We start from the raw sequence: 26224 nt of genomic DNA, 5'->3' as shown, positions 1-26224 counted from the left end.
GTTTAAAAGTATTTTTTTAGGACAGTAACTGCATCACCTGCCGAACGGACCCCAGGACAGATCTTAAATTGGATCTTAAATCTGGATTAAAATCAGCTATCTGAAGTTACAAGCAGTTTGGGGTGGGGGTCAGATTGTGGGTACAGAGTCGCTTTAATTTGTGTGTGGTATTGCAGCACCGAACAAAACAACGACAAACGAACGGCACTAAAACCACTAAACACCTGCAATTTGTGCAGTTCAGAAAGTTTGCTCATCACTACTTACCTCTCCGTGTTCCCCCTGGTTTCCTCCACTGATCACAGCTGCCTCCACTTCCTGACTGAGATGATAGTGACAGCCCTTGCAACCAATCACTGGCCACAGCGCTGACCTGTCTCAGCCAGTCAGTGATTGGCTGAGCAGGCTGTCACTCTAATCCCTCAGTCAGGAAGTGGAGGCAGCTGTGATCTGGGGAGACCCATAGGAGGACACTAGAGATGAGCGAACTTGCCGGATTTCTGGTTCGTATGAACCAAAAATCTCGGCGTCTGATTCCCGCTGTCTGCTCGCTCCTTGTAGCCATTGGCATTGGCTGTATCCCAGTTTTCTAGGTGTTCCTTACGCTGTATCCACCCACTGCACGGAGCGAGCAGACAGCGGGAATCAGATGCCGAGATTTCTGGTTCATACGAAACAGAAATCTGGCAAGTTCGCTCATCTCTAGAGGACACCAGGGGGAGTGCAGACAGGTAGGCGTAGACCCTTTTTTGTTTTCTATGCATATTACTTTGCATAAAGTTTGGTTCTGTCGCGAACCTTACTTTTTGCTAAGTTTAAACGCATCTTAGTTTGGGAAGTTCGGGTTCGCTCATCACTACCTATAATACTTGAATGAAATCCTTCATAGGTTACCTCCAGAGCATAAAAATGTATTCAGGTCATGTGATGGGCACTCGGATAAAATTACAAGGCACAGCTCTGATACATTGTCTTGCATCTGTATGATCACGGCATGACCAGGACAGATTTTTAACCACTCAAAGAAAACAATGAAAGACTGCAGAGAAAGACCATCCTAAATCACCATCCATGAAGAACTTTTCATTACTCAAAGAATACGCTTTATCAGAAATAAATATGGGGTTCTACTATTGTGGGGAAATTACTAAGAACTATTACAGAAGTATACATAATATTTAGTAATTGACCATTTATATTTTATTATTACTAGCCTTTCACAGCATTTCTTCCTCTTGACTTGTTTTCACAGTTCATCGCTGCCAATGACAAGCTGTGGTTTTGGCTGGAAGTGAACTCTGTAGTGGATTTTTTTACAGTGCCTCCTGTGTTTGTGTCTGTTTATTTAAACAGGAGCTGGCTGGGTAAGTAGAAAACAATTGATTTCTATAGTAAGTTGTATGTTACTTGCAGACATGACTGCCTACATGTCATGGCCAGACCAAGGAGACCTTAGTAAATGTAAATGTTTGAGGATTTTTTTACCATTTTCCCATTGATGAGTTTGGGTGGTACATCTTGGAGTTGGGCTTGTAGAGACTCTCTTGGTATTTGTCCAATTTGCTCTAAAACTTAGCACTGAAACAGCATTTATTGTGACATACAGAGCCTACATTGGGCCTGCAGTTACATCGGGAGACTTAGGGAATACAGTACTTTTAAGGATATTGGCGCAGGATAAATATCAGCCTTTTTTTGTAAATCGACCTTTCATTATATATATACTTAATTCATGATCCATTTTTGTCTTGAAAAGCCTGAAAATGTGAACAAACAAAAAATCTACTGCATCACTGTTGACATAACCTTAGAAAGACACTGATATTACACTTACAACCTATGCTAAATTAGGAGAAGTCCGGCAAAAATTTTTATTAACGTATTGTATTGTCCTCCAAAAGTTATACAAATCACCAATATACACTTATTACGGGAAATGCTTATAAAGTGCTTTTTCCCTGCACTTACTACAGCATCAAGGCTTCACTTTCTGGATAAAATGGTGATGTCACGACCCAACTCCCAGAGCTGTGCGGGTTGTGGCTGCTGGAGAGGATGATGGCAGAGGGGCACAGGGCACTGGAGAGCATCCCTCTGCCATCATCCTCTCCAGCAGCCACAGCCCGCACAGCTCTGGGAGTCGGGTTGTGACATCACCATTTTATCCAGAAAGTGAAGCCTTGATGCAGTAGTAAGTGCAGGGAAAAAAAGTACTTTATAAGCATTTCCCGTAATAAGTGTGTATTGGTGATTTGTATAACTTTTGGGGGGCAATACAATACTTTAATAAAAATTTTCGCTGGACTTCTCCTTTAAACAGCCTGGGAAGCATGTACATCTTGTTAGTATTATTTTGTGTGAGCTGAGAGTGAACAGTGCACACTATGGGGAACATTTATGAACGCTGCGTTCCTGGTGTGCGCCAGGGAGAAGGCTCAGATTCACACCTTCACCCTGGCACACGCCAGGGGTGCAGCAAGGCGGAGAGGATTTACCATGAGCCGGTGTAAATCATGGCAGAAATCTACACCTGCTCAGGAGCAGGTGTACATTTTTGTGCCTATCGTATGGCAGGTGCAGGTCAGGCCGGTTTCACTAGGAGGCCTTCGTGAATCTGGCAGGGTAATTGGGGGTGGGACCTAATTTAAGACTGGCGTACGAGTACGCTGGTCTTCATAAATGTTTCCCATATATTTGTTTATTTGAGCTGTAATTTTATGGCTTACAATAAAACAAATACTGAAAATACTGGTGTTCTTTCAGCTTTTTTTAGCTTGTAGAGCAATTAAAAAAAAAAAAAATCAGTTTTTTTTACTAATTTTTTTGCAGTTATTGTAACAGTCGTAGTATAACTGTTTTTGGGTTGTAGCAAGAGATATAATAAAAAAAATTTGAAAGTGTAACATTTTTAGAGATGAGCGAACCTCAAGCATGCTCGAGTCAATCCGAACCCAAACTTGCAGCATTTGATTAGCGGTGGCTGCTGAAGTTGGATAAAGCCCTAAGGCTATGTGGAAATCACGGATATAGTCATTGGCTGTATCCATGTTTTCCAGACAACCTTAGAGCTTTATCCAAGTTCAGCAGCCCCAGCTAATCAAATGCCGAATGTTCGGGTTCGGATCGACTCGAACCCGAAACCGGTTCGCTCATCTCTAAACATTTTCTTTTGGGCCATGCAAAAGTGCCCAGCATGTTCACTGAGCCTCTGAAACTGTCCTTAATTCATCAACAATTACTAAATTTAGATAGCAATGAGTAATGAAAGCTGAGTGCCTTGCACTAAGTACGAAAAATACAGCCCGCTTTTTGAACTGTAATTTTAAGGCCCCAAAAAAAGCAAATAAACTGTGTATATGGCAAGTATTTGGGACATTTTCTGAAAAGCAGCCACAAGATATTATGATTAATGTCTGTACAAATACATAGGCCTGTGCACATTTTATATGGGTGAGCAGGATATCTGCACTACCTACTATAACTATACAGTTCTGTAGGAATCATTTGTGAGGAAGTGCTGCCCTCCAGTGGTGAAACATGTTAGAAGCAGTTTGTAGTTTCTGTTTGCTTGAAGATTTGCTTTCAGTGCTTTCTGTGAATCTACATGACCATTAGATGTTCATTTATATTGTATTACACTTTTCAGAGCTTTTTACTAATTTATATTTTGTGCTATTTTATTGAGCTGGCATAGTTCTGAGCATGTGCATTTTCCCTGCAAAAAAAAGCTTCAATAAACCAAGCATTATAACAGAAAACTGTGTAGTATCACACAGTAGAGATGGATTTATAGTTAATTCTCTCTCTAGAGAAGATGTAGTCTCATGGCTACACTAGCAGCTTCTTATTGACAGGAGGCTAATGGTACCTATAATGAGTAGATCTTAGATCTCTTTTCTTATCTTCTGTATAAAAAAACTATTGTACTACTGTTACTATGTTACAGGATTTCCTTTTACCTTTGGTACTCTAAGGGTTTCCTTGAGTTTCTGCATGGCGAGAAAGCAGTGAAGTGTTTGAAACATATCTCCTTTTCTCAGTGTAGGACAAGATGTTCTAACCCATCTCCAGTTACTTCTCCCATTCCTTGTAGACTCCTCTGGTAGCCCAGACAATGTTCACATTCTTGAACAAAAAAAATAAAAAAATATACACAAACACACACACACACACACACACATATATATATATATATATATATATATATATTTTTTTTTTTTTATTAATACTTTTGGAAACTTGATCGTTCACGCTGGCTTTATTGCTTCCACGTATACAGGCACTATACAGGGAATAGCGAAGAACTACTGGTAGTATGAACATATTGTAACCACCTGGGCAATTTACAATGCACATTAATGCAATGGGGGTGTAAATACAGTTGATTATAAAGGCTTTAGGTCAACCCTAGCCCCAATGATACTGGCGTTACTGCTTGGAGTTCTTGTCTCTGTAACGGTTTCCTGGTTTTTTTTTACACTTACAAGCAAAAGATAAACAATTAGAGAGGAGCGAACCGGGTTCGGGTTTGAGTCGATCCGAACCCAAACGTTCGGCATTTGATTAGTGGCAGCTGCTGAACTTGGATAAAGCTCTAAGGTTGTCTGGAAAACATGGATACAGCCAATGACTATATCTGTTTTCCACATAGCCTTAGGGCTTTATCCAAGTTCAGCAGCCACCGCTAATCAAATGCCGAAAGTTCGGGTTCGGATCAACTCGAGCCTGCTCCAGGTTTGCTCATCTCTAGTAACAATGTTTTGACTTTTTGACCTTCAGGCTCCATGTCTCACCATCCATGACAGCTTTGAATATCAGACTACCATCCTTTTATAGACAATCAGCTTGACTATCTCATCATATGCAAAGTTATGTGACTACATTATTACTGTTTTGCCCCTAAAAATTGAACTTAAACATTTTGTTAAATTAAATTATTTTGTTAGTATTATATTAATTCACCCTGCTTTCAATCAGATTCAAGCATATCTCAACCGAAATCTGATCCCAGGTCTCTTCTACACATTCCTTATGTTGGTGCATACTGGTTGACTCACTTGGGGATGAATACAGCTTTTTCCTCAACTCTACTCACAAATATTTGATTGGGTTAATGTCTGGGGCCAGTCCAGCCACTCTACTTCATTCTCGTTGAACCATTTCTTCATCAATTTCAAGGTTTTCTTTGGGTCGTTTTACTGCTGAAACAGTATGATGTCCTTTTCATACCATAGTGTGTGAAGTAACTCATCTTATAGGATGCTCGCATATAGCTCAGCATAGAGGCCACTATCGATTCTGGTGAAGTAACCCTTTGGCTGTCAAACAACACCATGTGTTTAGGCTTTATTTCATGAACTTGACAGTTCCTTCAGTTTCTCCATCCATTAGCCCCCTTTTCCCTTGATTCTTTTGGACCCTTTTCCCCCCATGAGAGCCCAGTCTATTGACTTTTGTCTCATTACTCCAAATCAACTGTTTCCAATATTCTAATGTCCACTTTTTGTACTTTTCTCGAGCCATAACAATATTAAAGCTGAGGCTTCTTCACCGTTTTTAGGGCCTTGCGCATCGCAAGGTGCTTTCATGGACGTCTGTGATCTCAGAACTGATAGAACTTGTGATGAACTTGTTAACTCTTTTATTTTGCTCAGACATCCCTCTCTTTATTTAATATTCCTCCAACTATCATGACACTCACATGATGCAGTTTGACAATTTTCTAGGCCGAGAGACCACTATCAATGAGCTGGATGTTGTTGTTTCTCTTTTCTTGGGAAATCTTCTTCATGGTTGCTCCTCAGTTTGAATCAGTGAACTTCAGCTAACAACACACTGATCTAATAGTGAAAGTCAAATTTATGTATGGTATCGCCACAATAATTGCCTATAAATGATGTTTTTTTTTATTTAGCTTTAGTGTATGGTGAGCTATGGAGCAGGCAGGACCTGCATCTACTGCAAGCTTGGGCAGAAGTCTACACCAGCTTTGGAGCAGGTGCAGATTTCTGCAAAGTTTACGCCTGTTTCGAGGTGTAAACCATGATAATTTAGGCACGTGAGGAGGCCACCCTCTTCCCCACCTTCCAGTGCCTTTATGCCTGCCAACATACGTCACAGAAAGGGTAAGAAGCTGTGCCTTATCCATGGCATACACCAGGGGCGCATTTTTGTCTGCCTCTTTGTGCCTTACAATCTGGAGTTAATCTTTGTACCCCTATCCATAGTTATTTCTCTCTTTGTGTCTCTATCTGAGGGTAGACCCCTGTCACTGCCCATTTCTGTAGTTAGGCCCCCTCTTTGTAACTCCAGATGTCGTTAGTCCCCTGTTTGTGCCCCCAAATGTGTATAGTCCATTAGTGTCCTCAACTGTAATCAGGCACCCTGATGTAAAAAATAAATAAATAAAACTCCAACTAACCTCTTCCTAGTTTTCCCATGACAAGTGGCAGGTCCCCTTCCTGCTCAATGATCCTGGCGCATGCAGCATGATAAAATGACATCAGTGCAGAGAAAAAAAGCAGTGGCACCAGTATCCAGCATATACCTTATTAACCAGCAAAGGAATCCGGTGTTAGACCACACAAGGATAAGAACAAGAAGCCTAGCAGCTAGGGATTGCTAAATCCAAATAAGACTACCTGGCCAGAAGAAGCGTCATGTGACACAAAACAGACTATCCCAGGTGCATGCCTGCTCTGTTTCCTCTGTCCTCCTGCTATGGAATATTAGAAATAAACGCCAAGTTTTGCTGCAACTTTTTGGTTAAGTGATTTCCTCTTCTTCTGACTTGTGGATCATTTAATAACATGCTGCGTTTACTGGGATGCTGCCTAAAACAACCTGCAATCTACTAGATGTATCGATAGAACAGAGAGCCGTGTCCTGGCAATGCTGAAATGGTTTTAAGCGTTTCTCACCTTAGGGTCTGGGGCATATGCCTTGGATGGGGCCCCCTGGGTGGGCTGTTTCTCCATGGGACCCCTATTTCTGTTTCTCACAGTTGGTGGCTCATTTGGTACCAGTCCAATGCTCTATATATTCAACTACCGTCTATCTATCTATCTATCTATCTATCTATCTATCTATCTATCTATCTTTCTTTATCCTTTTTGTGAAGAACTAGTTTATCAAATGTCATGCATGACTACAGGTATAATTACTACAGAGTGCTGTGGTACTGTCTGTCTATCTATCTATCTATCTATTTATCTATCTATGTAAAGTAGCTTGACGGCACTCCAGATAAGGTGAGAAAACTCACCTTTTCTCACCTTATCTGGAGTGCCGTCAAGCTACTTTACATATATATTGTGGACTCGTGGTTGGAGTATTTGCCTGGCACCCATATTTTTCCTGTGCTGCTGAAATTACTAAAAATATTTATCTATCTATCTATCTATCTATCTATCTATCTATCTATCTATCTATCTATCTATCATCTTAGGACATGTAGTTATCTTCAGTAATATCCTCCTCCTCTTCAGGATTGGATGGAAAAGGCTGCTAATCTTCATCATCACCCTCTTCAGCTGGATATAAGGATTGGTACATGTAGCTGTGGGGAGGGGGTGCTATAGCCAGAACACACTTTCATAAAATGTCTAAAAGGAGCTTAGGCTTTAATATCCTGATAGCAAATCAGAGGTTTTAAAGCATTGCACAGGGAAGGATCAGTTGTGAATCTCTGCAGTCCAGTATCCTGTTGCTGCAATCTATACTGGTTTGCCTTTAGCTCAGCTCTCCTGATAGACCACCGCATCTATCTTGGTGGTCTCTGACACTTCTGTGCCCCTGGAAGGCAATGGTGTTTTTGTTCTTATATCACCCTTATGTTTTCTGAAGAGGAGGGATGTTTTTTTCTTCTTTTTTTTTTTTACCGGTTTTAAAGCTTGTATAGAAGAGATTTGAAAATTCTATTATTTCTGAGAAATGATACCAAGCAAGATTTTAGTTTATCGAGCTCCTGAGGGAGCAAAGAGTGAAGTGTATAAAACCACACGTAGACGGAAGAAATCTTTGGGAGACTTGTACCAGAATGGATACAGAGTCAAAGCAGGGCATAGCCTTGGTGGAGGGGAAAAGGGGGAAACGCCTGGATGGCTTCAGACCTTGTCCTCTTGTTACAGAAAAGCCTCCTATTGGGGTAAGTTATGAAGAGCGAGGAGACATTGTCTTTTATCCTGGTAACTTTTCACCCTAAGATCAGGTGCAAAGAGACTTATCCATTCTGTCTTGTACGCTCCTAGGGCACATTGTAAAGGGTCATCATCCATATATTACTCCAGATAGTTCTGGATTACAAACTTATCCTCACTTTGATGTAATATTTGTGGTGAAAATGACTCCATAATACAGTGACATATCGAGCATGCTCCGTATAGAATTAGAGGATGTATTGAAGGGCCTCATGGAAGTAAATAGGGGGTATTTATTAATGTTCTTTGTGCAATGTGAGCTTGAACATTGGTGGTTCAGTTGTTTGCGCCATTTATATGTTGTGTGTCTTTTTTGTTGTTGGAAGTATTTTAGTGGCAGAGGGTGGGCACGTAAGTTTGGTGGATTTATGATGTGGGGTGTTAGAAGACTTACATATTTTTGAGCAACACTACTCCAACTCAGAGGTGGTGGAAAAAATATTTGCAGAAGATTTATAATACATACTCCATGTTTGTTTGTGTTTTTCCTATCTTTTCCCTCAGAATTTATAGTAGTTTGTGTGCTATTTAATTCTTTGCAGTAAAAAGGGGAAAAACACATGCAAACACAAATAAGTTTCCTCCCACCTGATAAATACCCCCATATGTGTGTTAAATGCTTTCTTCCAAAAAACAGTGTCACATCTGTCTGCAGGTTGGGTGTAGTTTAGTGTCTCCGCTTTATTCACTTAATAGAGCTGAGCTACAATACCAGACACAAAACATAGATATCAGTGGTGCTGTTGTCTGAATGCTTTTCTAATCACGTAAACCCCTTTAATGCCTAAATTGGAGCTGCAGAAGAATGTGTGGTTTATAAATAATAGAATTTCCAGTGATCAGATTTTTAGAGATGAGCGGAATTGACATGTCCCTTCTTTCGGCGGAATCCGCCAGGCCATAGAATGGTGTCTATGGCACGGGCCTAGAGGCGAGCCGCCGCAAACAGGTATGAGCAACGAAATCCGATGGAATTTCTACACGCGGATTCCGTAGTCTAAACCCACCCTAACTTAGTGTCCATGTTTCAACAGACCATCTGGCTCCATTTTGTGCCATTGAACCGACTCTTGGATCCCTGGCAGAAGTTTTAACCACTGCGCGTAATATAATCTTTGTCACACTGAGAAGTTTCTGATCTTTTCCTTGTTTAAGTCCAGCATGTCTGGAGCAGTTTCCAGGGATAGTTTTTCAGTTAAAGGGGTTATTTTGGATAAAAAAAAAATATGATTTGTTCTAAAAACAGCACCACTCCTGCCTTTAGTTTGTGTGTATATATTGCAGCTCCGTTCTAGTGAAGTGAAAAGCAACTATGTTTTTTTTTCTAATCCTGAATAACCACGTTATTAAAGGGGAACTATCAGCAATTGGAACTATAGCCCCCTATAGCGCCCAGGACACTGAGGAGGAAGGTATGTGTCTTACCTCCTCCCTTGCTGTTAGTCGGGGTAAACTCCACTCTGGAGCACTGCCGCATTATCCGGTTTGTCCCCTCCATTGATTATCATTAGAAGGAGTGGGACGATGACTCTGCAGTGCTCAGGAGTGGATTTTACCTTGACTAACAACGGCGTCCCTGCGGCGTCCCTGTCAGCAGGTTAGATTTGTCTAACCTGCTGAAAGTTCCCCTCTAAATGATAAAGAACTTAATGAAGATCCGTTAGAAAATGACGTAAGATTAAATAAATGTAGCTTTTGTGTTTTCATTATATACGGAAGTCATAACTCTTTGGGGGAAAACTTGCTTTTAATATATTTTTTTTAGGTATTCATTTGTTCATGAGCCACAATGCAGGGACTAACATTGAACATTGTACATAGGACTTTTATTCAGTTTGCAGTTGTCCCTCTCACTTGACTGGAGTATCATTGGAGTATCATTGGAGTATTGGAGTATCATTGGAGTATTGGAGTATCATTGCTTGTGGCAATATTTCAGATATATTTCAGAAAGTCCTATTTTTTAGGGAATAGGTGGTGATAAAATCCATCCACCCATAATGTAATGGATACAAGCCCTGTTGCTGACTGACTTTATCACTTGTTGCCCTCCGTTACTCTGATCTTCTTTACCTAAAGATAATATGCAGCTTGGGCTGTAAGTGATGAATATACCATAGGCTTTAGCGTGACCTTTAATGAAATGTGCCCTTCTACTGTCATTGTTTGAAACTTAATCTGGAGATCCAATAAGAGGAAGTAATAGGGATTTCATTTAGAAAATGGTTCGGCTGACTTTTACACCTTCATTTAACAGATGGCTACTATATGTGCAATGTAATGTATTGCATTGATCCAAAGCAAATGGGCTCTTATATAGCAATTACAAGTTCTGTTAAAATGGAATTCATTTAGCTTGACTGTTCACTGTTCATCTATATTCATTCTATATAATACATATAGCGATATGGAGCCCCTGGAGAGAGGGAATCCCAACCTGATTGGCTGCAACTCATCTAATGGGTGATGATATCTTTCGTAGGGGTCATCTTAAAAGGGTTATCCAGTGCTACAAAAGATGGCCACTTTCTTTCAGAGAAAGCACCACTCTTGTCTCCAGTTCAGGTGCGGTTTACAATTTCATTTCAAAATCCCACTTAAACTAGGGACAAGAGTGGTGCTTTCTCTGGAAGAAAGTGGCAATGTTTTTGTAGCTCTGGATAACACCTTTAACATATTTACAAATGAGAGAAAGGAATTAACCCTCTGTTCTATAGTAAAGGAATTGGGGGCAAACAAACACCAATTTCCCCTGCTCCAGGTAGTTAGATATGTATTCCTTAAAGTGTTACTGCCACAGACATTTTAAAAGTTCTGATTGGTCAGGTCCGTCCCACTGATCTCTAGATGTGGCTGTGCGCGACACTGCCTCACTGCAGGAGAAAGGCTCCATTGTAAGTCTATGGAGCCCATGACCTGCAATAAAATGGAGTGAGCACTAAGCTGAGGAGTAAGTGCATCACTGGTAACTTCTCCTACATATATCTAGCAATCAGTACTGACACCCCAATGGATCGAAAGTTTTCTTGTCAAAATTTTTGAGGTGGCTGTAAGGCTTAAGTATGGCCCCCCTCTTTAGTTTCTGATTTTCATCATGGCTAAGTTTGATAGGTGGTTCAGAGACTGGCTGTATACACCAATAAATCCATAACCATGACTTCTTCTCTCTTCCAGGCTTGAGGTTCCTACGTGCTCTGAGGCTCATCCAGTTTTCTGAAATCTTGCAATTTTTAAACATTTTAAAAACAAGGTAAGAAAGCAAACCAAACACTACAAATATCATATGCTGTCTAGGTCCCTAGTCCAGGTTATCCCGGCCTGTACTAATGGAATATATGTTAATGCAATAATAGAATAGACAACATGAAATACTACAACCTGATGCATGTGACCATATGTGGGATCCTTATTACACAGAACCACCTAATAAAGCACCTATAGACTGCTATGGACCCATTTGGGCAATTTTACACAAGGATACCTAGTTTTTTTTTATTGATGATTCCCTGATATGCAGCAACAGATGCTATATTACGCAGATATTCTCCCCTAGAAGCAATGTTTTTAGGAAGAGAAGAGTGCCTGTCAGAGACACCATGTAATGGGACAGAGCAGTTACTCTTTGTGTCACTAAACAGGGTCTTAGCACATAGCAATAATGTGGAAGCTTTTTACTTAAAGGAGAACACTGGCGAACATTTTTATTGAAGTATTGTATTGCCCCCCAAAACTTATACAAATCACCAATATACACTTATTACAGGAAATGCACATAAAGTACTTATTTCCCTGCACTTACCACTGCATCAAGTTCCTGAATAAAATGGTGATGTCACGACCCGACTCCCAGAGCTGTGTGGGCTGTGGCTGCTGGAGAGGATGATGGCAGAGGGACACTGAGGGACACAGGGCGCTGGAGGGGCACTGAGCATCCCCCTGTCATCATCCTCTCTAGCAGCCACAGCCCGCACAGCTCTGGGAGTTGGGTCGTGACATCACCATTTTATCCAGAAAGTGAAACCTTGACACAGTAGTAAGTGCAGGGAAAAAAGCACTTTATAAGCATTTCCCGTAATAAGTGTATATTGGTGATTTGTATAACTTTTGGGGGCCAATACAATACTTTAATAAAAAATTTTGACGGATTTCTCATTTAAAGTGTTCTATAATTTAAATGTCATATGTATGTCATGTCAAAGATATACTGTATGTTAAAAGTTTTGATTGGTTGGGGTCTGGGTGTCTAGACCCGCATGGTTACTAGAAGGACTCAGCTAAGCACTTCTTCTCTCTTATTCTTCTGCTGCAGGATTCTATAGAAAGTCAACGGAGCCATCTTCTGCAATGAGCAGACAGGGATAGAAAGGCTTAGCTGTTTGCTTCCTCCTGAGGGTTCTAGTGATTTCCGGGGAAAATAGTTTTTTGATGCCTATGATACGAGTCTGGTGATAGAATATGGCTCACAAATGTTCTGCTCTGTGATGTGTGTGAATTATACAGTGTCTCTACATTTTCATTGTTTATGTATTTGCATGTGTGTGACTTTGTCATTGTTTTTCTCTTTGCGTGTGACAAGGTTAACAGATGGGAGTGGGAGGGCAGTAACTGAGGCATTAGGATTACAACGAAATCTCATTCATGAAATCAACGTCTGGCCATTCATAACACAGAGAAAATCCAGCAAGAAGCTTAACCCCTACACCGACACAAAACTCAATTAGATGGACTTCAGCTGTTATCTTATCTCACCAAATAAAGATTATTTCTTTGCTGGCTGAGTAGTCTGACACAGGACGTGTTATTGTGGGAGTCATAGATTTTCTATGTAGACAACATTTTATTTTCTCTGTGAAACCTTAGCACAGAGAACAATAGAATTTTATTTTCACATTTTTTTTTATACTGCACATTAAACAATATGCCAGCAGCTTAAAAAAAAAACAAAAAACGTTTATTCCATTTAAATTCTTCTAATTCCAAAGAGTTTTCCTTCTTTGACACCTAAGCAACCATTTATATTTTGTAAAAAATAAGTAAATATTATTCATAAATTAATAATAATAAATATTTAGTTCTTTGCCGGATATTCACTGTAGTATTCTGGCTACTTTATATATCTATACCCTTTAAAGGTGACACTGTCACAAAATAAATTAAATTATATTATTCAACCAATGAGGGTTGAACCGAAATCCCCCCCCCAAGCAATGCATCTTCTTCATACTTAATGTAACTACCATAGGTGTGTTGTCCAATATTGTTTTCAGCTCATAGGACATGCATGTAATACTCCCCGAAGCTTCCCTGTTACATAACACCAAGTCAATGTGTGATGCTGCATTATATGGGGCGCTATAGCAAGGTCCTCCCGGGCAGACTTTGCTAGGGGGTGGGTTGGACGACAGCCAGATGTTTACTACTTCGCCTATAGAATTCGGGATTCATTACCATATTTAAGTCCCCATTAATTAATCAATGTACCTCAGTCTTATTTTTTAAAAATTAGGTCAACATCATAACAATTTCAAATGAAAAGGGTGGGGGGGTATATATTCAAAAGCCAATACAACCTCTACACTCTGCAATAGTCCATACAAAAAAATAAACCTATTTTCTTATGTATTTTTTCTAGAAAAAAAACCCCTAAATTATATTATTCACTTCACTTGTCAGTGGTTTTAATGTTATGGCTGATTGGTATATACATTTTAGAGTGAGGCAGCATTTGTGTTTTTTCGTAACTGTACACTTAGAAGTAGTGGTAACCATGCCTTCCTGTGCTGCTGTGATTTTCCATTACTCTACTGTGTAAGAGAATTCTCATAAGATATTGGGTTCCTGCTATAAGAATGTAGAATATTAGAGAAACACAGCTGGTTACTTATCCTGTGCCCTCTGGTCTGGCATTGCTAGGGTGTATACAGCAACACAGCAGGCTTAGTGTGAAAGCATGAATCCGGATTTTCCCCAGATGTCGGCTGCAGCTTAGAGCACACTATTTTTTATACTAATCTCTGCTAAATATAGAGAATGTAAAAATACATCTTGAAAAATGAAACATTTTAAATTGAAAAATGATATTTATGTTTTTTCATGAAATTTGTAACTATTTCTTCCAGAGGCACAGCACTATACTGTATAGCAGCGGATGGATACATGGATTGAAAATCCTAGAATCTATGGTGTTTGGTTGTCAAAGAGAATCAAAATCTAATATAACCATGGATCTAAACACCCTAACATCTCATTTACACAGCCATACAGTTCTGTATATAACTAACTGAAGGGAGTTCTACTCATTTGTCATATGTGCTGGTGTATACAATAGATATATCTACAGACAGCCCTCACCCAATAGTGGCCATAAGAGTATGATGTTACCCTCACTATGGGTGGTTTATTGGGCCTGCTAAGTAGCATTTATAATAGGTATTCATTGGAGGGTTCCCCCAATGTTTGTCCGAGAGACGCTACAAGATAGGCCTTATCAAGGCTGTAATAGGGCACCTTCAGAAGTGGATCGAACCCTAATTTATCTCTGTGTGTCTCAGATTTTATTATGTCTTCTGATTTTAATCAGGTCATGCTCCACCGGGCGCTGTATTAAGGAGATGCTGTGTATGTGACACATGTAGATGCAGAACAATGAAGCAAAACATTGTAAATGAAGATACATTTCATAGATGCTAGACTGTTTATAGTATTTTCTTGCATTTGAAACGTTTCTTGTTGTTTCCTTTCTTTTACAGTAATTCCATTAAGCTGGTAAACCTTTGCTCCATTTTTATCAGTACATGGTTGACAGCTGCCGGCTTCATTCATTTAGTAAGTTTGCTTTGTTTCAATATTTCTCAGATTTTGTATGATTTTGGTAATTCTTCTCGTGGTTAAAGGGGGTTGTGCACACTGGTACCAGCCATCAATGTCACTACATATAAGATCAGAACACTAGAATGAAATTACACAAAAACAGTTTGGCCTATTCCATTGGGTTCCCAGTGTCATACATTCCCAATGGTAATAATATTTATATTAAAGCAAATGTACCATCAGTACATCCATTTTAAGTCTTGTACATGGATAGAACGACACCGGCACGGGGAAGATTCCTGGGCACCGGCTGAGGTGAAGCACTGGAGGCGGGCCGGCTTGCCTCCAGTGGGCGGGAACCCCCACCCCTCTATGGCGTGGCTCCATTAGAATCGTGCATGTCGTGCCTCATGCATGTCGGCTGATTGTTGCCTTTTATTACACAAAGTGATTAACAACCGTAATGGCGAATAATCACAAAACTACGACATGTTGAAAAATGAAACAGAGCAATAACAAAGATCTGCCTCCATTGCTTGGTGTAATAGGAGCCCCCCCGCACTTACCTGCTCACTGCTGATGCTATTACACGCGAAGAGTAAGGGAGCAGTGACTGACAGGGCGGCGATCGCATGCTCCCTCTGATCACCCTGTGTAGTAGGGGCTCTACCTTCTGATTTTCCGGTAAATCTAAGACATCTGGCCCTTGCTGTCTAATAAATGATATTTAGATAAAACCACCTACCATGTCTCCTGGACACACAGTGTCCCCCCTTCTGTTTTCTTCCTACCTAATTTTCGTTAAATTACTAATAGGTGTTTTCTTTGTAGGTGGAGAACTCTGGAGACCCATGGGATGATTTCCGAAACTCACAGAGCATCTCATATTGGGAATGTGTTTACCTGCTAATGGTGACCATGTCTACTGTGGGATATGGAGATGTTTATGCAAAAACTACCCTTGGCCGACTCTTCATGGTCTTCTTCATTCTCGGCGGTTTGGTAAACAAAATTTAATTTCTTGGAAATTATTTTTTTTTATAGTTGCATTAAGACCTGCAGAGCAAATTAAATCCGTCTTTCAAAAATTCTCATGACTGAAAGGACTGAATACATCCAACTGTAATGATATAAAGAGTTTCTCTAGTGTGGTGTAAATGGGCAGTAGTCACAGGATGCTTCTTAGTAATATGCCTTGTATACCGAGTTGATTCTGTGGGACTGTGGCTCTGAGGACAGTGGTCTCTGCTTATTTACTACATTCGTAGACAAGGTATCATTGTGTATAGTGTGTTACCTTGTCTAGGAGAGTAAAAGTAGCCCTGAGATCTGTTCTGTTGGGTCAGATTATTAAATGTAGCAGATTACCAAATATGACCACACCATGTGCTCATTTCCACTATATTTACACCAGGCTAGTGAACGCTTTACTGCATATAGCTTTTTTCCCAAAGTTATACAATGGTACAATTTCCCAGTAGGACATATGACTTTTGATGGGAGGATAAAATCACTAAACACAAGTAATGACAAACAAAACTTTTTCATACACATCTAGGCCAAGGCTGCTGTATAACATATAATAGAACCATTTTCCATGTCCACAGGTTGACTATTAGCAGACAGCAGCAAATAATTTCTTAAACCTCTGATTACATATCATCACATATTCTGGGTAGTTTATTACTACATGTGCTGGTGTACCATGAACTTGGTTAGGTCAGTTATGGGGATCTGTGCCATTTAATTGTGTTTTTTTTGACCTTTTTGTGAACCCATGATTTTTTTTTATTTTTTTTTTTACTCCAAGTGGCAATTGCTTTCTTTAGCATGGCACAGACGACCCATTTGCTTTATTATGTTGGGCTATTCTGTCATCACTGTAATGACGGAAGTAAATAATGAGCCACAGTGGGGCCAAGAACAGAAGGCAAAACCCTAAGAATCATAAAAATTTAATTCTTTTAGCTGTTTAATTCTATGTGCTACTCTTGGCGCTTTCTTTTTATACCCCTGAAACTCACTAATAGCGCCAATATATAGAATCAATTAGAAAAGAAAATATACAAAATAAAGAAAAACATAATAAATGGTTGAGATTAGATATAGGTTGAATAGGTTTGTGAGTATAAATTAAAAGGGTACTCTGGCCAAGCTTATTTTTGTATACAGCTCTGCCGCTGGACGTTACTGCACGGCTGTGTTCCAGCTCCTCCTTTCTGTGCTGAAAGGTCTACTGCAAGGGGGTCTCTTGTTCCAGGCTGTGCAGTCCTCCTCATTACATACAGTGCTGTTCTGTACTCTTGCAAAAAGTGACAGTAGGGCTCTGCTGTGTCGGCTGTACTCTCGCTTATCGCAAGAGTACAGCACAGCGATGCACCTGTAGAGGAGGGTGGCACAGCCTGGAACAAGAGACACCCTCTCAGCAGATGTCACGGCACAGAATGGCAGAGCTGGAACACAACTGGAACACAGAGCTGGACCCCACCCCCATGACAAAACTAAAAACATTAGTGAACACCCCCAATTGTGTTTATGGTTTGCCTTTGGAGTAATATTCCTCATGTTGTACCTAACAGTTTTTGAATTTCTGGAAAGACCTCACATATGATGAGGACCACTGCTCTGCAGGTTTTCATGCTATAGTAGGGTATGTTTTTAGTAGATTTATCAACCACATTCATTATGTTGTCCACTCAATAGCAAATGCACTGACTTTTTATAATTGGTTTATAGTATGTTTGATGTGCCAGCAATGTTATCTGGGCTTTTAAGTGTACTGAGCATCACTTGTAGCACAATTGTAGTGTCCCAGGTGGGTCTTTTTGTAGTTGTTGCTCCTTCCTTTGCTGAGCTTGTGAGTCACAGTGATGCTCATTACTTCTCTATTCAGTTCAGTAGCACTGGGACAGGTAGATTGCTCCAGTGTGCCCTTTATAGCTTTAGGTACTGGCTTATCATAAAGCAGTGAGCTAGGAATTTATCTGTTTTTTAAATTCTTTTATTGAGTTAAATATTGCTGTCTACTGAAGAGACTATTATACATTGCTTGTCTCTTCAGAATGTAATAGCTTAAACATTGAAATTGGATGTATTCGTTCTTGTGGAGATATTTTTTTTAGGTTTCAGACTACTCCCTCTTTGCTTATTACCCTTTTTTTGTCACCCCGTGGTCCCTTATTATTCCAACAAACAATATGACATAACTCTGGGTCAAAGTGTCGGCAGGTTGGAGATTACCCTATCATCGCAATGCATCGACCTTACCATGTTGCTTTGTAAACTTAACCCAAAATGTTATTTACAACGGTAAAATATTACAATATGGCTGTAATAACTGCTGCACAGTATGATCCATACTGTCTTTAGTTGTCTAACCAAATAATTCCTATCCTGCACCCACCTCACATGGTGTGATATGCTCTAAAAATTAATCAACCTTTTAATAATAGGCACAACCTAAACCTATAGCTGTCAACACAAAGTCCTAATTATAGTTATTTAAGGCGAAACTAATCTAAGGAAAAATTCTGCAGCTGACTGCGTTTGTCGTATTGAACAATGGAGTTTATCATGCCCTTTAATACAGCAGGATTGGTGGAATCCTGACATATCCTCTTGGGTTATGTGTGGCCAATAAAGTCTTTGGGCATGCTGGAGTGAAGATGCCAGATTTTCCGAGCATATAAGACAACAGTGCATCACAAATGTAGTGTGAATAAAGCCAAATCGTCCCATAGTCTCATAATTATATATATATGTTATTGAAAATGAGCAGTGCATAGCGGTATTTTAAGTCAGATTTATTTATTTTCGATTTTTGAGGAAATCATTTAGGGGTTTGTTCTGAGGCTTGATGCCCCCCATGCCCACAACTTTGAGGACAGCTTGCTCTAACCATAAGTGCATGGGGAGAAGAATTTGATTTCTATGGACCCCAGCACTTTCTAGTTACACCTGTACCATTATTTATCGGTTTCCTATAAAAGCTCATAGCTCCGAGTAATTCTGGTCTTTGCATTTCATTGCTCTTTTTTCTCAGATATAGGTAGAGAAAAGATATTTGTTTCCAGCACCCACCTTTGACCGCAGTAGGTTAAGTCATACATGTTTGTTGGACAAAACATGGCTCTGTATGTGTATTATTTTATAAATAGACTGAACTTCCCCTTTACCCCCCCTCTCCCTAGTGTGTGACCCTCCGAAATAGCATCACCTTTTTTTTCCGCAAACTTTTTTTTGTCTGTTTAGTTTTGTTTTATATGTGTCCCCACCACTTCCTAGATCCAAACATTTAAGGGACGTCCCCAATGAAAATTGGGACTTTTTGCAGTTTTTCTTTTTTTTTTTCTTTTTTAAAGGATCTGTTATGATATATATGACTACAATTATTTTTTTAATTTTTTTTTTTTAAGTCAACCATCGATTTTGTTTGGCATTATTTATGCCCTGTCTCCTTAAATGTCCTTTAGAACATTTATATATCTGTTATGTAACCAGAGGTGCATTTTTCAGTGAATTAGTGCACATTTCCTGGTGCACTATTGTGAATGTCAGAGCACACTGCAATGCATTGTCAATGAACACTCCATTTCTGGTTGTTTACATATCTATGAAGATACAAGTAAGATTCTGTTCAGACATTATTTTAATGTGATATTTAAGTGGATTGGCTGCATTAAATGCATTTTAATGGAAGGAAAGATACAATATTGTAAGAACACAAATATATGATGATAGTGGAGCCATAAGCATCTAAATAATGCAAACTATTGGTTTATGTAAGCCTATGTGCCAAGACTCTGAGTACTAGAGACCTTGTGGTCCCTTCTGATCCATCTGTTTTAATTCTTGTATTCATGAAATAACAATCCTGGAACATCTATTCTTATAGCTCTGTAATGTGCCATTACTGGAATATCCTCACTGGAAATATAGGGACACAACCTCAGCTGGTAACACCCAGTCATACATTTGTCATACATTTCTAGTAAGAATAATAGGTAACGGACACATAACAGAGCTATAGGAAAAGATGCTGCAGGATTGCTATTTCATGGGGAATACAAGGTTTTACTAAATCAGATAGGTCAGAAAAATTAACACGTGTGTGAACAGTATCTTAGACGTCTATATCCTGATAGCATTTTTATGTTTACTGTGGACATTTTTCTAACTTTTTGTATCCTACTGCATGTTTCTGTATATCTGAAAGTATTCTGTTGTCTACTGAAAGTGGCCTTTTAACCGAACTGCTTCAGACAAACTGTGTCATGCCATATGACAGTAAAGCTTAGGCCATCAAGTAATGTTCTGATTGTGGATACTCTTATATACCCAGCCATATTATATTGTTCTCCCACAAGGCAAGGCAATATGTATAGAATCAGATGACAACCACAGTCTTCAGATACCATACAGACAGACAATAGACAGATTTAATATCAATGCTTGTAAAATGAGAAGAAATAGAGATATGCTACTTGTCAGTTTACCTACATAGTATTTCCTGACAGTGTATCTGAGCTCTCCTGGCGGTCAGGAAACATACAGTGGCAAGAAAAAGTAATTGAACTGTTTGGAATCACATGAATTTCTGCATTGATTACAATAAAATGTGGTCTGATTGTTATCGAAACCATAAACACATATAAATAATAATTCCTGAATAATAGGCAAGTCAGAGTTTGTTTGCATTGCCTTTACATGGCACGAGTAATTGGGAGTCCCGCTTGTGTGGCTATTTAAATGCGCTATTGGTCAAACATTACCTGTATAGACAGAGATGTGCGGCTGACTAGGATTATTTCACAGGCTGCACAAAAGATCAAATCAGCCGACAGGCAGGACAATTATTGGGCAAATGAGCATTCCTAAGGGTGTGTTTACACAGAAAGATTTATCTGACAGACTTTGGAAGCCAAACCCAGGAATGGATATGAAAAGAGGATAGATCCCAGTCTTTCCTTTATGACCTGTTCCCTTTTTATAGTCTGTTCCTGGTTTTGGCTTCCAAGATCTGTCAGATAAATCTGTCTGTGTAAACGCACCATAATGCTACGTTTACACAAAACGATTATCGCGATAACGATCGAATTCGAACGATAATCGTACGTGTAAACGCAGCGAACGATCGAAAAAATGTTCATTTTGATCTTTTAACATGTTCATAAATCGTCGTTTGCCAATCGCAAAAAATTCGACAATAGTTCCGTGTAAACAGTCGTCACGTGATAGTCCGGACGCCCGCCGCCTGGCCCCCCGCTCGCAGCCCAGCCCCCCACTCATCCGCAGCCCCCTGCGCCGGCTCGACCGCCACCCCCGCCGCCGCTCTGATCGCCACCCCCGCCGCCCCAATCGCCTCCCCCCCGCCGCTCCAATTGCCACCCCCGCCGCTCCGATCGCCACCCCCGCCGCCACTCCGATCGCCACCCCCGCCGCTGCTCTGATCGCCACCCCCGCCGCCGCTCTGATCGCCACCCCCGCCTCCCCAATCGCCACCCCCGCTGCGGCTTTGATTGCCACCGCCGCCGCTCCGATCGCCACCCCCGCCGCTCCGATCGCCACCCCCACCCGCTGCCGCTCCGATCGCCCCCACCACCGCGGCCAAGAACATACGTTACGTTACGTCTTTCGGGCTGCAGGCGCACGGTCGCTAAACGATTTTTCCGTATGATATATCGTACCGTCTAAATGCTGATCGTTATAAAAAAAAAATCGTTACTTCGAAATAGTTAATTGTACGATCGGGCCAATAATCGCCTCGTGTAAACTTAGCATAAGAAATAGGCCTAAGTTGTCTTTGTTATCTATACACTTTGTAATCCTGCCTATGATTTTAGTGAGGAGACTGCTAAAAAGTTTTCTTTGTAGAAAGTGTGTGTCAGACTATTTTTAGGCTTAGTGGCCATAATTAAAACTGAATGATTCCAGGGACATTTTAAAATATAGGTGGAAAAGTCTAAAACTAGAAAATTCCTAAACATTTTTACATAAAAAGACTTGTTCTAGAAATGGATAAATACAAAAGTACAGAATGCTGTGTTTAGAGAAAGAACATTGTGCACAACATAAAAAACAGCACGAAAATAACAAAACCTCACCCCAACTGTGAAAGCATGGTAGAGGAATCATCATGGTTTGGGGCTGCTTGGCTGTCTCTGGGACTTGAGCCCCTTTTGATAATGAAAGGAACAATGAATTTAAATTTATATTAAAACATTTTACAAAAGAATGTTAAGGGAGCAGTCCCTGACCTTAGGCTGAAAAAACATTGATCCAATGCACATAAGTAAATCAACTAAAGAATGGATGATGATTAGGATGACTTTTGGAAAAAACAAGTCATGTTTTGTGCTTGCAAAGTATCCCTGATATATTAATAAATGGAAGCACATATGTGTAGAAGTGGTCTAAAATTCTATAAAAGCTGTAGGAAACATGATTTAGCAGGGGTTAGCAAAATTACAGTGCTAGCTAAGTGATTCGCTAAGCTCAGCCATGGGTTTTTCAGCTGGCTGTCTTTGAACTCTGTGCCGCTCCTAGTGCCTAGAAAAGCTGGATGTGGTCCTGGGAGAAGTTTTCCAGTACTGTATCCAGTGGTTGTTTACTCAATATGCTCAGTAAAAGAGTTAAACAGTAAAGCCCCTACCCTATTACACAGGGCGATGAGAGGGAGCAAGAGAGCATCGAGACCTGTCAGGTCGCTAGATTGTCCGGGCAGCCCATAAAAGATGGCGTCGGTCTGCTGCCGCCGCTCCTATTACACGGGGCGACAGTGGCATATCGCTGCTGTTCTGATTGTTGGTCTTTCAACATGTTGAAAGACAACGATTAGCTGACATTGACGGTTGATCGTTGTCTTCAATCACACTAAGCGATTATGGTCCGTAACGGTTGGTAAAGGCTGAATACGGCTGATAATTGCTCTGTGTAAAACGGGGCTTCAGACTCTTTGGGTGTTATTTGTATAGTTTGTCTATAATGGTGACCACATTTTATGTGTAATCAGTGCAGAAATTCAGGGTTCAAAGGGTTTGCTTGCTTTTTCTTGAACCTTTTAGTTCCGCTGCTTGTTTGGCTTACATAAGAGTTGTCTACCAAGATGTAGGTGGCAAACAGTAACAGAGTTCTAGTAATAAGGACCCAAAGTAACAGTATTATACCTGCCAGTTAGCAAGTGTCTTACTTTTCACAAGTTCATGTAACCATTACATTCTAGAACTAGGATGTGTGTTCTGTTTGGAAATTAATGATTCCCATCTTGCAATGTCTTGCAGACTGAAGTCTCTGATTCACAGAAAATGCACCTTCTGGTCATTTCTCCTTTTTATTACAATTCGGTTTTCGTATTGTATACCTTTTTGTGGATTTTTGTGACATCCCCCATTTTTTTTTTCTTATTCTTTGGGTATTATTTGGTAGACCCAAGTATTTTTGCTCTTTCAAACACGCTCGGCAAAGGGAGATCAGCTCCATGCTTCCATTGGGAAACCAGGTGTTGGTTGAGAATGTGTATGTAACAGACGTGTAGGATGGTTGATCAGCCCTTTGCTGAACTGAACTGCACCAGATTTTTAGGAATGAAAATACTAAAACCAGTCAGTGGGAACTCCACCTAAATGTGTGGTTTTATGTGTTGTTATATTTTATTATTTAAAGTGAAACCTAGACTTTTAACTACACAATCAAATGTGATAAATGAATATTATGATTTCAGTAAGAAAACAATAAATGTAATATACTGTTTTAGTTCCTCATAGCTTTAATACACTTGCTTGCATACATTGAATGGGAACTTTTATTGTTTATGTCCAAGAAATTAAAATCTACCCTGATCATATCATATTCATTATGACCTGAACCGATTTTTTTTTTTACTTTTTCAATTTTTTTTATTCCTTACTAAACAATGAATGTTCCTACTGAATAACTGCAAGACTTTGAAAATCAGGGGAAATTAACATAAAGTATTTCCTAAGGTTTCCTTATTCTTAACACCCCTGTTAACCTGAAATCTTTGTAATATATTTATACTATGGTATTTATTTTGCACAATTTTTTTTTCTGGTTTTCAAAGTGATCAACAAAATGTTGATACTGTACCTAGAAACTGCTACTCACATAGCTTATTATTATTATATTATTATATTATTTTAGTTTTGTATGACTTAATCTTAATATGTGTGTTGGTGTACTGCTCTGCATGCATCCAAAATCTGCCCCTCGCACCTTAATGTTCTTGTTCTTCTAGTATTCCTTTGAAGAATAGAGGTTAATATTTTTATGAGATTATTTGCCCATTCAGGGCAGTACACCCTCGTGCAGCTTAGAAGAATAATATAGTCACCAGCAAACCTGCCCTGTAACATTTTAGGGGGAACAATATAAAAAAAATGTATTATAAAAATGCAGGATTTTCACAATATTAATAAGAAAGTGGAGCCAAATTTTAATTTTGTGTTGGTTTTGGTGTGTCTCATCACAGTTTTGAGTTATCCAACAGTTAACATTATTAGCAATCTAACCCCCTTGTGCTTGCATTTTATTTCCCTTTCACGAGTAGAAGAAGGAAATAGGTAAAAACAATTTACTCAACAAATTCTCAGCGTTTAGTTTTATATAGAGTCATTCAATGTTTCCTTTTGCATGAATGGTAGACTAAGTTCACATCTGTGCTTCCTTTTTTGCTTTTCTAAATTCAGCACTTTATACTGAGCATTCTTCACCTAACGTAGCTATTCAGGTCACCAATTATTAACAGGGCCCACATTTTTGGAGATTGCTATACTGACCCAGTAACATTCTTTAGCATGTCCGCTCTCCTGTATTCCCCATAAAATAGCAATGATGAGCATGACTTTTTGATCTTGACAACATTCCATAGGTATAACTTATTAGTATCTCTTTTGTTTCATTCCTTTAATCTGGTGTAGGTAGTACAAATGCATTGAATGTCCTATTTAATTGTTAGATAAATCCATCCAAACCTGGTTTATATAGCTGGAGCTGCTCTCCCAACTCCACCCCCTATGTCAAGCGTGTCCTTTTCTGCAACAGACGTCCTTTCTTTCTTTTTAGTCTTCTCTTCTGTCTCCTGTCTTCCTTCCTAGGCCATGTTTGCCAGCTACGTCCCCGAAATCATAGAGTTAATAGGAAACCGAAAGAAATATGGTGGTTCTTATAGTGCAGTTAGTGGACGGAAGTAAGTATTGACCAAGGCGTGGTGTCATTGCTGCAGGGCGAACCTCTCTGCATGCTATTTGTCCTTTGTTTTTTCTTCCTATTTCTCGTTCCACGCACTCAGGCAATGTTTGCCCGATACGTCCCCGAAATTGCTGCTCTCATCCTTAACCGGAAGAAATATGGCGGGACGTTTAACTCGACAAGAGGGAGAAAGTAAGTTTGGTTTTGCTTTAGTTTTTTTTTTCCCTTAAGAGCAAGGTAAATTTTGAATATTTTAAAGGTATTCCATTTACCATAATTTTTTTTCTTTTATTCAATGTTAATTGATATTCATTAGCTATTAATGGTTGGTATCAAAATTAGGGATGGTCCGAACCCGCCGAGGTTCGGGTTCGGCTGAACCTGAACGCTCGGCATCGGATTCCAGCTGTCTGCCCGCTCCGTGCAGCGGGCGTATACAGCGGGAGGACCACCTGGAAAACTGGGATACAGCCTATGGCTATGGCTGTATCACAGTTTTCCAGGCGTTCCTCCCACTGGATCCGCCCGCTGCACGGAGCGGGCAGACAGCGGTAATCATTGCGGAGGGTTTGGGTTCGTGCGAACCCCGTCCGAACCAGGTTCGGACCATCCCTAATCAAAATGAGTACACAACTTGTATTTTCATCTCTGTTTTTAAGAATGTTTTCACACAAGCCTATTAGAAAACATATATTCCTGCCGCAAGTTCTGGTTCGAATACCAAAACTGGCAACTTTGTGGTCGTTCAGCGGTGGATTATGCATTATGTTATACGATAATGTATAATCTGCCTTAAAGGAGAAGTCTGCCATTTGGTCCGGGACCCCCACTGGAAGGCCAATCAACCAATCAGTGACTGCAGCGTTGTCCCTTCCCAGTCACTGACTGGCTGAGCAGGCATCCATCACCTGAGTCGTAGAAGAGGGGAGAGCAGTAGAGTGCCGGCAGGTGCCCCTGAAGCGGGATGTGGGGCAGTGCGGCATGGGGAGCTGTAATTATAAGTTCCCTCC

General features: G+C 40.1%; 1 protein-coding gene across 7 annotated transcripts in view; it reads left to right on the top strand.

Moving 5' to 3' along the window:
• The window catches only part of KCNMA1 (potassium calcium-activated channel subfamily M alpha 1), a 332984-nt gene that overhangs the window by 154387 nt on the left and 152373 nt on the right, over positions 1-26224 (top strand). For all 7 annotated transcript variants that reach the window (XM_069980872.1, XM_069980871.1, XM_069980873.1 and 4 more), the window contains exons 5-9: positions 1253-1364; positions 11373-11448; positions 14948-15023; positions 15840-16010; positions 25121-25212. In XM_069980872.1, coding sequence (XP_069836973.1) covers positions 1253-1364; positions 11373-11448; positions 14948-15023; positions 15840-16010; positions 25121-25212 — 527 coding nt within the window. The remainder of the gene's footprint in view (positions 1-1252; positions 1365-11372; positions 11449-14947; positions 15024-15839; positions 16011-25120; positions 25213-26224) is intronic.

Source organism: Dendropsophus ebraccatus, chromosome 8, assembly GCF_027789765.1.
Source record: "Dendropsophus ebraccatus isolate aDenEbr1 chromosome 8, aDenEbr1.pat, whole genome shotgun sequence".
Classification (NCBI taxonomy): Eukaryota; Metazoa; Chordata; class Amphibia; order Anura; family Hylidae; genus Dendropsophus; species Dendropsophus ebraccatus.
Note: the sequence above shows the minus strand (reverse complement) of the source record. Positions and strands in the feature narration are given on the sequence as shown.